Source organism: Netta rufina (assembly GCF_964035555.1).
Source record: "Netta rufina genome assembly, chromosome: 1".
Lineage (NCBI taxonomy): Eukaryota > Metazoa > Chordata > Aves > Anseriformes > Anatidae > Netta > Netta rufina.
The window spans coordinates 12169096-12182429 of NC_140123.1; the positions used below are offsets into that span (position 1 = coordinate 12169096).

General features: G+C 39.6%; 1 protein-coding gene across 2 annotated transcripts; it reads right to left on the minus strand.

Moving 5' to 3' along the window:
* Window positions 1–730: 730 nt before the first annotated feature.
* FAM76B (family with sequence similarity 76 member B) lies at window positions 731–13235 on the minus strand. 2 transcript variants are annotated; one of them, XM_084281236.1, is made up of 10 exons: window positions 13103–13235; window positions 12059–12123; window positions 11892–11946; window positions 10153–10308; window positions 9032–9228; window positions 7051–7098; window positions 6771–6851; window positions 5959–6091; window positions 3894–3995; window positions 731–3235 (listed from the first exon to the last, which is right to left on the minus strand). In XM_084281236.1, the coding sequence occupies exons 1-10, from the start codon at window positions 13208–13210 to the stop codon at window positions 3146–3148; spliced, it is 1035 nt and encodes a 344-aa protein (XP_084137362.1). In that variant the 5' UTR covers window positions 13211–13235; the 3' UTR covers window positions 731–3145. The 2 variants fall into 2 exon arrangements, with proteins under 2 accessions (XP_084137362.1, XP_084137361.1); XM_084281235.1 differs by having other exon boundaries at window positions 5959–6094.
* Between the last annotated feature and the right edge of the window lie 99 nt (window positions 13236–13334).

The following is a 13334-nucleotide window of genomic DNA, read 5'->3' on the forward strand; positions in this document are numbered from 1 at the left end:
AAATGAGAAACATTCTGCTAGATTTTGGGAAGAGGAACTGATGTCCGAGAAAAATACAAAAAAAACCTACGAACTACAGCACAAAAGCTTTAAGCACTAGGAGCTACCATGACTTAGAACACAGCATATGGGCACACAACTTCTCCCTAAACAAAGAAAATGGACACAAATTGTCAGCTTCACTTCCAGTCTCAATCAACCCCCTGTACACAACATATGTAAAGGAAAAACAATCTTGTACATAATTGACCAAAAGTTCAGGTACTTTTAAATACAAGTGTTGATGCTTATCTTCCCTCCTCATTTTAGGAGCATAAAAAGCTTGATAAAGACTATTAAATTTCACTGGATTTCTGTTAAAGGTTGTTGTTGTTTTTTTTCTCCTAAACTTAAGTTTTTTCTTTCTTCTCAACAACAGATTTCTACGTATTATTATCCTGCTGTAGAAAAACAGAATTTTTCTTAAGAAATTAATTTGAAATTCTAATTTGTAATAATTTGTAAACAGCTCAAGGTGCCTAATCTTCCCAGAAATCTAAGTATCAAATGCAAATGTTAAATTCGGTCTTTTTTTTTTTGTGCCACAGTCTTAATTATTGATATACCGTGAAGGACTAACATGAAATACGAATTTATGAATGATTTTAGAAGGAGAGATTAATGTTTTGACAAGATTTTATTGTGAAACATCGGATTTAGAAAAGGTACAAAATGTCAACAGTCAGATGTGTGCCAGTACAGTATTTCAATAGTCTATACAAGTGGACAGCTGAAGAGCCTCACTGCAGAACGCGTATTTAGACATCCTAGCTAAAAGGGGGCCGCAATATTCACAGGCTTAAAATACATAAATAACTTGAGCCAAAATGGCCATTACTGGTCAACGCTAATCAACATCTGGAAACAGGCTAAAAAGCACAATACGTTACAACAACCTCCTTGCAGATCCACGTTTAAAGAACATCAGTTTATTAGGTCAATGACCTACAGCTCCAGGACACCATTTTCAAGATCGGAATTCAGCTGGCTAGTTTAGAACTTTAAAAAATTCAAGTTTAAAAATGAGGTTACGGAACAAAAAGAGCAGGTATTTAATTAGAACCAAATACTGTGAAGCCCCTAAAAGTTTTTGTTTTTGTCTGGGATTATAAAATCAATTACTTCTTACACAGAATTTCAGTTTGTTCCTTTAAAGTGTCCTTACTGCAGCTTGAACAGGTATCAAGAAGTTATTCTAATTTAAATATTTCAATTTGCTATGCAGTTTCATGTTTTAAAACCAATTTCACCAAACGCAGGTTGCCATTCACGTGGAAAAAAATAGTATCAAAATACTACTCTGAATTAACGGAAGTCATACATTTGTATATTAAAACCCAAAAAAGACTAGCATCCCAAAAGGATAGCAGCTTTCTCTAGCCTAGTTTAGGAATTTTAAAGAAGGAGAATTTATAAACATACGAAGTTGATTGTAGTGTATAAAAATACACGTAAACCATATGAAACAAGCTAGCATGATTTTTCAAATCATTTGCTAGCCTGTCACTGCTGGAACTTGTTTGAACTACTGAAAAGGCGTTCACAGTTGAGTTCATAGGTGGACAGCCAAGTAACTTTAGATTTCAGTTCTTTTATTAAAAGGCGCGTAGCTTACTCTACAGTTAAACTTACTGAGCTACCAGTCAGTACCCAGAGCTGAACTAAACCTTTTACTCATGTAAGTCTACTTCACTTTATGCTGAGTTGTAACTCACCTCCCTGAACAGAGACCTTGGGGTATACACTAGGTTATGGTTAATAGAAATTTCTAAACATGACTGATGTCCATTAGGAGCAGAGTTAAAACTAAACTGATGTAATTTAGAATCAAAATCTACCCAAAAACGTTAAAACACCCTCCCTCTGACAACATATCCACTCTCCATTTCAAGATCATTAGTTCTGGCTACTCTTTTCACGTTGTCTGTCTTTACCAGGGGATAAGAACCTTGCAGTTCATTAAGAAGAGCAATCGTAATTTAACACTAAGTAATTAAATCAGACAGTCGGGAATATATGTTTAAATTTGAGTGTATATCACTAATTAAAAATGTTACATTGGGGGTACAATGCCTGCCATGGACTTAAAATTATAGCACGGTGCCAAATAGAGAGATATGTAAACAAACTGCTAAACTTTAGTGTCGCAAAAAAAACAACCAAACAAAAAACATTTCTTTTTTTGTTCAGGACGTGTTTGGCATGAGCAGCACTAACAGAACTCTACACCTCACAGACGAGCTACAAAGGTTATCTAAAGCCAATACTCACTGTCCATGAATTAGCTAGCTCTTGATGCTGCTTCAAGCACTGCACTAGCCACTTTGATCTGTGATTCAGATTCCTCTGTACACACATTTATATTTACATAAAACATTTATTAAACATGATTTTAAAACATAAAAACCTTATGTACAAAATACCAACATTCCTATAAATAAACAGTTGGAGAAAGGCACTTGCAAGAAAAATCTACAGTAAATCTTACAAAAAACACGCTGCCTCTGTTACTGTACAATAGATACTCTTTCAGTAAATCCCTATCACAAGAATGTAAAACACTAATTACTTGTTATAACTAAGAATATAACCGTTACAGTTGTATTTACAAATACATATACGTCTTTTTTTTTTTTCAGTTTCACTTGAGCACCATGATTTCCATTCTAAATTTGTATTTTGATACAAAGTAAAAGAACAGTTGCCAGAAACCAGTGTTCAGCGTCACTGCAGATTCATGAACTTTTGGCTGACATCTGTACAGTTTAAAAGACTCAGTTGCTGCTTTGTAGAAAGTACACCTAGTTTGTTATTGCATGTTGTCCTTTTAGAGAGAGCACTGCTATGTTCTCTATGCCATTTTTTAATACTATTGCTGGCAAAAGGTTTCCAATATAAAAAAAATAAAAAACATTCTTCAAGCCAGTTGAAGTATTTTATCTGAACAGTAACTAAAAAAAGCTGCATATTAATTATAAAAATGTGTAGGAAACATGCCAACTAATCTGGTGTGCAAAAATATTTTTTCGACTACACAGGATTTTAAGGGCTTCACAGAATTACTCAAATTTACGTTGAGTAGTAGACCCCACGGATAACCAGTTCCTCAAGGAGACGTTAATATACTCCCGCTTTTATCAAACTTTTTACCCTTTGACAATGCTGCAACCTGTTTGAGCAGTTCTCTGTTTTTGGCCTGCAATACAGATAAAAAAAAAAAAAAAAAAAAAAAAAAAAAAAGATGTTTTATGAATTACTGTAAAGCCTCACATAGTAGTGTCATGCACTAATTTCCCATTGCATTTATGAAATTATTTTTCAAAACGTACATGCTAAGAATACTCGAAGACTTGATATGTATATTTCGTGTTTAACAGAACAGGCAACCACACTTCTTGCATAGCAAAATTCAGTGTCTGAGGTATTGCACTGAACATCTGCTCATTCAGTGATTTGTAAGGCAATTAATTCAGGTTTTCTTCCTGTCAAAGTAGACACGTAGTTTAACATGAAATATTTCACTCTTGATTGCATTATGCTAAGCTGAAAAATCAGATCAACAGCACACTGACAACTGATGAAGTATCAGAGGACAGACAAAAAAAAAAAAAAAAAAACCTTTCAGAAGGTGCAAGAGGTAAGCCTCTACCTCTTCAGGTTAGAAAGCAATTCTTACAGTAAGTTTAATTTACATGGAGATTGTTCACTGCAGAACTGCTTGCTGTACAATGTGTACAAACTTAAATGTAGCAACGATCATTCCAGACTCGGTACTATTTCATTGCAGTGAGCGAACAGCCTGATACATAATTCCATTTGAAATATTGTTCAGGTATCAATAAGCAGCTACTTACCTGCAACTGTTCCACAGTTTCCTTGTGAGCTTTCTCCATGCTGTTCATTTTTGTCCTCAAGTTGGACTCCTGGTACTGGAAGTCTGCCTTCAGCTCTGTCAACTAAAAACACAAGTTCTGTGAAGATTCCCTGGACTGCTGCAATATGCCTTCTAATCAGTCTTTATGGATTATGGATTTGTAGGAAAGTATGCAACCAGAACTTCCAGGAAATTGTGCCTCCTTCCTGAGGGTCAAATCTCAGGGACCTATGGAAATGTCTTGGTGTCTCACATTTTATCCAGAAAGCCAAAAAATGCTAGTACGGCAGTCATTAAGCACTGATAGTGACGTGGCTGAGATCTTGACTAATGAGTACTACATAGTACTGCAGAGCTGGTGTACTGAGTTGCTGGTTTTGCCCCAAGTTATACATTTGAAAGACTTTTCTTTTGGAGCACTCCAAACTGTTCAAGCACCGTCCTTACACAAACCTTAGGACAAGAATGTCCCACAAATCTGGTTCAAGACTGGTATTTGCAGACTTTTATCTAAGCAAGCATCTTTATATTTACTATTTCACAGTAAAGAAAGAAACAACCCCCCCACAATGCATTTATTTGTTGTAAATTTTTCACCTATGCAAACGTTCTACTGTATGCTCAGCTTTTCCTCCCCTGCCCTAGGAGCTGAAGTGACATTCTGAAAGTGAATAATTCATGCCTCAAGGAGCCTTTAGGTTCAAAGATCTCAGAGGTTGAACAAACAGTTTTAACAGTGGGGATATTAAAATTATTAAATGCTCTCCCTATGGGAACAGCATAAATAAAGTTACTATGCAGAAGTAGGTGACATTTCCTTACTTAACCCTTTGCTAGTATTATCTGGTAGATGAAATTTAAAAATAGGTAAGTGAATTTCCAACTGACTTGTGACCTTCTGTAGGCTTTATAAGAGAGAGAGAGGTTTTAATGCTTGTCCTTTGAAGAAACTACCTAAAGAGCATCCATGTCAGACTATTCATCTCTTTCACATTAACCACTTAAAGGCTTGGAGTAGCAAGCAGTTCTAAAACTTAGCAAGTATATTAGAAGAGTGATACTAACTAAAAAGGTTCAATACCCTCCATAGAACAGACTGAAGTGTAGAAGTTCAGATACTGATCTGCAGCCTGAAAGTGGAAACTTTATTAATTTTTTTTACGAAGTTATTAATATAACTTCGTAACTTACTCAATCCTGAATAGACAGTCTAGAGCCACCATTACGGATAGTGTCTTAAATCCGTCCAGTTAAACAGATGCCAAAGAACTAAGCTCTAGTAAAGGCTAAAAGAAGTATTATACATATTTAGAGTTATTTCTCTTTACTTGCCAGCCATTAGTTTTTTTGAAAGGTGAATCTCTTGTATGAGTTTCACTGTAGTCATTTGGGTCTAAATATATTTTGCTTAACTTCTGTTGACTGCCAGACATCTAATTCAAGCTTCTCTTCCAGTCACTGACCAAGATCTGACAACCTACACTACACATACACTAACAGTATTTAAAAATCTAAACAATTTTCATACATTGTACATGTACATTTGTACACCATCTCATGAATTATGGCTATAGTATCTTAAATTTAGAACTAAGCAAAAGCTATGCTAAACGTTAAATGCTTACTATTATTCCTCCTCTTATCTTGGGTGTCCATCGGCCTACAGAGGTAATTTGGGACTTTTGCTGTGATTCAATTTAAAATATCTAAAACACAAAACCTACTGTCTGGCATTTTATCTGTCACCCTTGACACATGCTGCCTGAGTAACAGTGGACCAGATCGCTATCTTCTAGGTGGCTGAAGTAAGGTAAGGTGAATTCCTCTTTGCCTTAGAGCCAAAACATATTCAAGATATAGTTTCACGAATATATATGATATATACAATATATATACTTGTCCTTTAAAAGGTAAGATCTGATTAGTTACTAGAAAAATAAAAATCAGATGCATTTTTTTTTAATCTCACTATTTTCACATTGTTAGGAGTCTACAAAACTGACAATAAAATGATAAAGTTCTCATTGAGCAGACGAAAAGTTTACCTTTTTATCTTTTTCTAAAATAGTCTGATCTCTTTGCTGCAGAAGACGTTTAAGCGACATTACTTCTTCTTTCAGCTGACTTATGAGAACAAAGTTGTCAGTTCCCCCACTGTCTGCTGATTGATTTATAGAGCTACTAAAAATAGAAAACAATAATTACTTGCAACATCAATAGTAAATAAAAAACAGTTCATTTTTTCAAAGTATATATTCGAAAATTAATAATTCCACAAACATCCTTAAGGACTAATGCAAAAAAAGTATGTACCTGACAGAAATGGATGCAACTGGCAAATTACCTTACTAATGGCACACATTACATACACCTGCAGAAATATAATTAAGTATTAGCTTTGAGGGGGACAAATACCTTTTGACTGAAGCAGCCACTTTTACATTCATTCCCACTGTTTGGTCAGAGACAGAATAAAGATTCAGTCTTACACTTTAAGGCCCAAAAGACTTATTTAGATACTAGGTTAACATTAAACAGTGGGTTCAACCCTGCACCTAATCTAAAAAAACAGTGATATTAGGGAATACTATTTCACTGTTAACTGTTGCCTTGTTATTTAACCTTTAATGTTGCCCCAAAGAGCCTAAAAGAAGGAATGCTGTACCAGTTTTCTGCTAATAAAGTAATGGAGTTAACTGACAGCACTCAGATGCCACCCAATAATCTGTTTGGCTGGACAACAATTTCACCTCCCTCATTCTTCAAACATAAAAAAAAAAGAAAAGGAAGAAACTGGCCACAAGTCAGTGCTCTATTTTGGTTGAAATGGCTCAGCTTTACAAAAACATAACTTTACCTATCTCCATTTGATGGCTTGGATTCCAGTTTGGGTTTTTTCTTTGGAGTTTCATTCTGAATAGCTGCAGAGGATTTATGGCTGAAATCAAACAAAATGTAAACCTAAAGCCTTGTACTATGTAACTCTCTAACAACACCATTTGGCACATGTAAAATAACTAACTCATGCTCCTAGCTGGAATGCTAGAGACTAGCCAGAAATGAAAGAAAAAGAAAGTCCTTTAAATAAGAATTGCAAGATAAATTAACAAGAAATTAACAAATAATATCATATTTACCTCTGTTTCCACAGTCCCTGATCTTGTTCTGGACTCAGACTGCTGATTCTGAAATATGTGAAATGTACTTGGTAACTGACCAAACATGCCATTATTTCTAAGCTAGTGTGAACGGTATCTGTACTTGAGACAAATTACCCCCTCCTTTTATTTTTTTTGGTAAATTACAAACATTACCAATTTTAAAATTTCAGTTGGGCAGTTGTATTGCTTGTCATGCTCATGACAACTCTATTCTGTCAGTATGCTAAAAAAAAAATTATTTCAGCTATATATTCACACTACCATAAGATGCAAGGGCTAGATTTCAAGACTGACAGTTAAAGCTTTTTCTGATATTTCCCAATTTTTGTGCCCTTCATATTGCTAATCTTGATATCAGCAAGCTGACCTAAAACAGCATTCTTGGGATTCCCATACTGTAATATGAACATTGCCTAAAATGGTGCTTATGTGGTGGCATATAAGCAATGTTAAGTTTCGGATCCCTGAAAATAACTTTTTCAATTCTAACGACACGTTTCCAGTAATTTCAAAAGTAACTTTACTGAACAGCATGGGCGTAGGAATAATAAAATTTAGAAGACTGCGTTGAATCAAACAGTTCAACGATTTTGTATGTCTCTCTTGTATTATTCTCTCACCTCAACAATAACTGAAACGGAGAGGGAAAGAGATTCGTATTTATTGGACCAGAAGCAACTGACCCAGGGCAGGCTACGGAAAAAAAGTTGCTAAGCAAGGAACATTAAGTGTATCTCTATACAGGTCATATTTTTTCGTAACTCTTGAATATATTGGAAGCTCTATATTATAGTAAAGAGCTAACTTTTTTTTATTTAATCCTCACTACACCTGTCACATGCATTAAACTAGATGTTGTAACTTGTTGTAACTCAATTTTCAGTAGATTAGAGAACAGAAACAGTACAATAATTGTCTGTATGACAAGAATAATTTTCTTCCTCAAGTGCCTAAAAAGTATATTTTTTAAATTAAGAGTATTTACATTTCTCTTCTCCCCATTCTCAGTATTATTGCAGCTTATTTTGCTTCTATCTTTATGTCATGCTTAGCCAGAGAAGTTTCAGTCAAAAACAAAAAAGCACTGGAAAAGTTAAGCTTGAGGAATAAAAAAGTCTGTGTGTCTTTTCATGACAGGGGTCATTACCACTGCAGCTGCAGTATTCACTATCCAACACTATATACAAAACAAAAGAAGATCTAAAGTTACGCTGCCATAAGCCTGTCAATGAAAATAAAAATCATGACAGCTATTGTACTAGCAGAAGAAACATGGGAGGCGTGATTTGATAGGGGGGGTATCTAAATTAAAGCTGGTATGCTGCTTAGACCACCAGCAGAGATGACACGCTGAGAAAAGTTGCAGGAGATTGGACATAGCTATTTGAAATGTTATCAGTGACAGTAAATGAACTGACAGCGTTATTTTCCTATGTCTTCCTAGGACAGCCACTCACAAAATGCTTCTTACAACAGGATTTGATTATGAGTAGCAAAGAGATGCAAACTGCTCGCAGACAGAAGGCGATCCCATGCTTTTCCTGCTTCTCCATTTAACAAGGATGTGCACACAAACAAGGCACAATGAAGTTACGGTGCAAATACATGCACGGTAACTGCATGCCACATAGCAGGTATTGCACAGCAGCTGCTGCTTAGAAATCCAAGTTTATCCCCAAGTAACTTGGTTTTCTGCAGCCATCCTGCAGGTATCTTTTCTAGCCCTGCTACCTATTGTAAAATCAGTTAGTCTGACGGCTACCAAGAATTTCTGGATTTGACTGACTTCTCTTCTGCCAAATTGTGAGAATACAAAGGTTTTGACAGACCTCCTGCTCCTGCTTTTGATGCCATATTTTAAACCACATTTCTGATTTCCTTTACTTTGATCTCAGTACTAACAGCACACAGAATAAGAAGAGGTACCTAAAGCTACTTTAATTATTGAAATACTTACTTATGATGACTACTGCTGTGACGATGGTGGTGGTGATGATGGTGGTGGTGTTTCGAATGGTGCTGGTCTTTCTCAGTAAGAGATGAAGATGAGGAGTTAGAATGTGAAGATCCTAGACTCTTCCTCTGTTCTTTTGTCTTCTGTAGCACTCGCTTATAGGACAGGGTGCAGAGCCAACACAACAACTTCCCATCAACCTGTTGGGAAATAATTCATACGTGTTTTTTCTTCCCCAGGTATACTTGCACTAAAATGATGCATTTCAGTATTACTGTTATTATTTGCAATTGCTTCAATTTGTCTGATAGCTTTGGGAAAAATCCAGACACCCCTTTGGTAGGAAACAGCACTGCTGTATCTCTAACATACACGTGTAATTCTTTAATAAAGCGAAGCTTATTCCTTTTATTTTTGTCATTGGAAATTACGCTAGAAGGCAGTCTTAGCAAATATTGGATTTACTCTGTATCACAGAAGTGACAACAACTTTTATAAAGGGCAAATCATTTTTAGCTTAGACACCATGTAACCTCTCTCAACCCATGGTATTCCAGCAGAATCAAGATGTCCAGCAAACGTGTCACTTGTATGAAGTAAATTCTTCTGCAAAAACCGCACTAGTCTTGGGTTCGGGCAAGAGGCTTTTGAGGTCATTTCCTCAGCACCTTCTGGAATGAGAAAGTGGCACTCACCAAAACTATTTAAGAAAACACGGAGAGGTGAAAAAGAGTCTACCTCTCTGGTGCTGTATTTTAAGGCAAGGCAGGCAAATGGGAAGAGGCAATGTGACAGAATCAAGTTAAGGACATACTAAGAGGCAATGAATAGAGCAACACAAAAAAAAAATCAAAGCACCAAGAACTATTCAGCTGCTCTGCTCCCAGCGACCACTGTCAAGAGTATTCTTAAGCCTACTTAAAAACAGAGTGATTTAATTTAAAATAAAATAGCCCTGTAGTGAATGTAAAAATTGCAAGTTAATGAATGTAATTCAAATACTGAAAAGCACGGCATCTTTAATCTAATATTAGTGAACTCGAACACTCCTGTTCATCTTTCTTTTATGAAGCAGGAACATCTTTTGTCAACCTAAGCCACTGCAGCTCTGGAACAAAGCCTACCTTCCTTCTTCCCTCTTCTTTCCGATCAAAAGCACACTGCTGTTTGCACTGTTCACACGTTTGAGGTGGGCCATACTTCTTTTCTGAGTTGGTGCAACGCTGACATTTCGTGCCAATAAACGCTGCAATAATATTACAATACTGACAAGGCTTGGGCTGGAAAAGAGGTAAGTTGAACTGAGGTTAGTTCACTCCAGAAACCGGAAAGCATTAACGCAGTTCATTCCGATCACACGATGCTTCTAAACTACTATGGGTTCGTATGATATGCCTTAAAAAAAAACTTTTTTCCTGCCTTTAGTGTCTTTAGTAATAACAGTAATAGTCCTTCAAAGATCAAAAAACACTGCACTTTCCAAGAAAGCTCACGTACAAAATCAGTGAAAGAAATACTTTTTGGTTGCTATACCCGTCTTTTTTTTTTTTTAACGATCATATTTATCTCTGTTTTACTACATTGCTAAACAAATTACTTAAATTTAAAATAAGAGTTATTTTTAGACTTCACAGGTTCTGAAAACATCCCTCTCCACAAACTACTCAGGGATGTGATAGACCTGCACCTCCAGGATGTGTATCTTCATCTCTACAATTCTGTAAGAAACTTAAATAAAAGGAAGCAACAAAAAACGCCCTTCGGGCACCACTGAGACAGATAATCAAGTTTCTGATTAGACAGTAAGCTAGAGTAATATAGTGGTAGAAAATAAAATTCCTGACAGTTTCCATAGGTCAGAAATAGCTGATTATCTTCCCTGCAGTTCCCTTTTCTTGATGAACTACCGATAAAACATTGCTGGATCTGCCCTGTTCTTAATTGCACTACATTTTAAGCTTTTCAAAGAATGTTCTTTGTTCAGTTTACATCATTTACATTCACCAAATGCCTGACTACATACCAACAGCTGTTACGTTTCTCCACTAAGCTGAATTTCATCTAGCGTGCTTGATGTCAAGTATGAAGAAGTTATGGGCTTTTGTCTCCCAAACGAGATTATCCTGATACCTTCCCTGAACAAGTGTCTGCAGGGCACTCAGCTACAACGTTCGTATATTAAAAAGTTTAATTTCTCTAACGGAACCCACGCTGAAAATTCAAGATGGGCAAAATGCAAAGTAACAGGAATAAAGTAAATCTTTTCTACTCAGCAGCTTAAGATGATTAACGCGCATCTAAAAATTGAAGACTTACATAATATGAGCGATGTGGTATGATTAGATTTTCCCATTTACCACTCATTAAGAACACAGGCAGCTAATAGTCTTCCTGCTGTCAAGCGTGCATTCATGAGCATATGCAAAGGACTACTTTACATGCGTAAAGTGAATTAACATTGTTTTTGCTGTGAATAACTCCATTGCAGTTATTCATAACTGTTAAACCACACATAACCACAACGCCTTTAAGTCTGAAAAAACAGAAACTGTGAGCCGTAAAGGAAGCGAAGAGCTGCCTGTAGTTTTCATCACCTTTCCAGAAGCTTTTGTTATTTGGTTCTGAAAGCTGTTTAATTATAGGAGGCAAATGGACCTAGGGTGTACTTTTAGAGATGGATGGATCTAACGGGAACTTTTAGAACTGAACGATGGAAGGGCCTAAGGTGAACTTTTAGAAATGAGAGAGGGATGGACCTAACCTGAACTTTTAGAGCTGAGAAAGGGATGGATCTCACCTGAACTTTTAGAGCTACGAGGCGGCTGGACCTAACGTGACCATTCAGAACCGAGAGCCTACTCACCGTTCCGAACTGCTTGACGTTCTGGGCACACTTCTTGCATATGGTGTTGGTTTTGCTAGAAATAAAAACATACAGATATTGAACCAGCCCCTGGTTACTCACTCACGCTCTTTCCATGGGTGCTGACAGCAAGGACCAGGCACCCCAACGCCCCCCAGCCCCGGTACCTCTCCTGCTGGAACTCGGAGCGGCAGTAGGTGCACTTCACGACGGGGTGTGCGATGCGGCACTCCTGGAGGGAGAGAAAACACCGGGGTCAGCTCCTTCTGCTGGGACACGCACCTGACCTCCCTTGAGTCCTGGCCTCCCCTGGGTCTCAACCTCACCCGGGGGCTGTCCTCCCCTGGATCCTGGTCTCCCCCTGCTCAACCTCTTTGGAGTCCTGGCCACTCCCTGGTCCTGATCTGCCCTGGATCCTGGTCTCCTCCTGCTTGACCTCCCTTGAGTCCCAGCCTCCCCCAAACCTCACCCTCTGCCAGGTGCTGTCCTTCCCTGCCTCCTGGCTTCTTCTGGGTACCAACCTCCCCCTGGTCAGACTCCCTTGGGTCTCAACCTTCCCTGGGTGCCAGTCTGCCCTGGATCCCAGCCTTTCTAGGGTACCAACCTCCTCCTGGTCAGACTCCCTTGGGTCTCAGCCTCCCCTGGGTGCTGTCCTCCCCTGGGTCCCAGCCTCTCCCTGGCCAGACTCCCTTGGGTCTCAACCTTCCCTGGGTGCCGGTCTGCCCTGGATCCTGGCTTCCCCTGGGTCCCAACCTCTCCCTGGCTGGAGTCCCCCAGGTCTCAGCCTCACCCGGGTGCTGTCCTCCCCTGAATCCTGGCCTCCCCTGGGTACCAACCTCCTCCTGCCCAGCCTCCCCTGGGTCTCAGCCTCACCCGGGTGCTGTCCTCCCCTGGCTCCTGCCCTCCCCCTGCTCAACCTCTCAGAGTCCCGGCCTCCCCCTAACCTCAACCTCCCCTGAATCCTGGCTTCCCCCTGCCCACCCTCCCCTAGATCCCAACCTCTCCCTGGTCCTGATCTGCCCTGGATCCCGGTCTCCCTCAAGCCTCAGCCTCCCCCAGATCCCAGATCCCGGCTCCCCCCTGCCCTCCCTCCCTTGGGCCTCCCCCTCCCCTGGGCCTCCCCCCCAGCCCCAACCCCTCCCCGCCTGCCCTCCCCCTGCCCGGCCTCCCCCCCTCCCCCCCCAACCCCCAGTGGCCCCGGGCCCGCTCACCTTACACAGCTGCTGCCCCTGGGACAGCTCCTCGAAGGGGTAGCGCTGCGTGCACTTGGTGCAGGCGTACAGAGCCGGCCCGGCCGCCTGCGCCGCCGCCGCCGCCATCCGCGCCTCACCCGGCGGGGACGCGGGGCCCGCACCCGGACCGGGGGGGGGCCCGGGGGGCGGTGCCCCGCGGGGCTCGGCCTGCCATTGGCCGCGAGCCTCCGCCCTCGGTTCTCATTGGGCG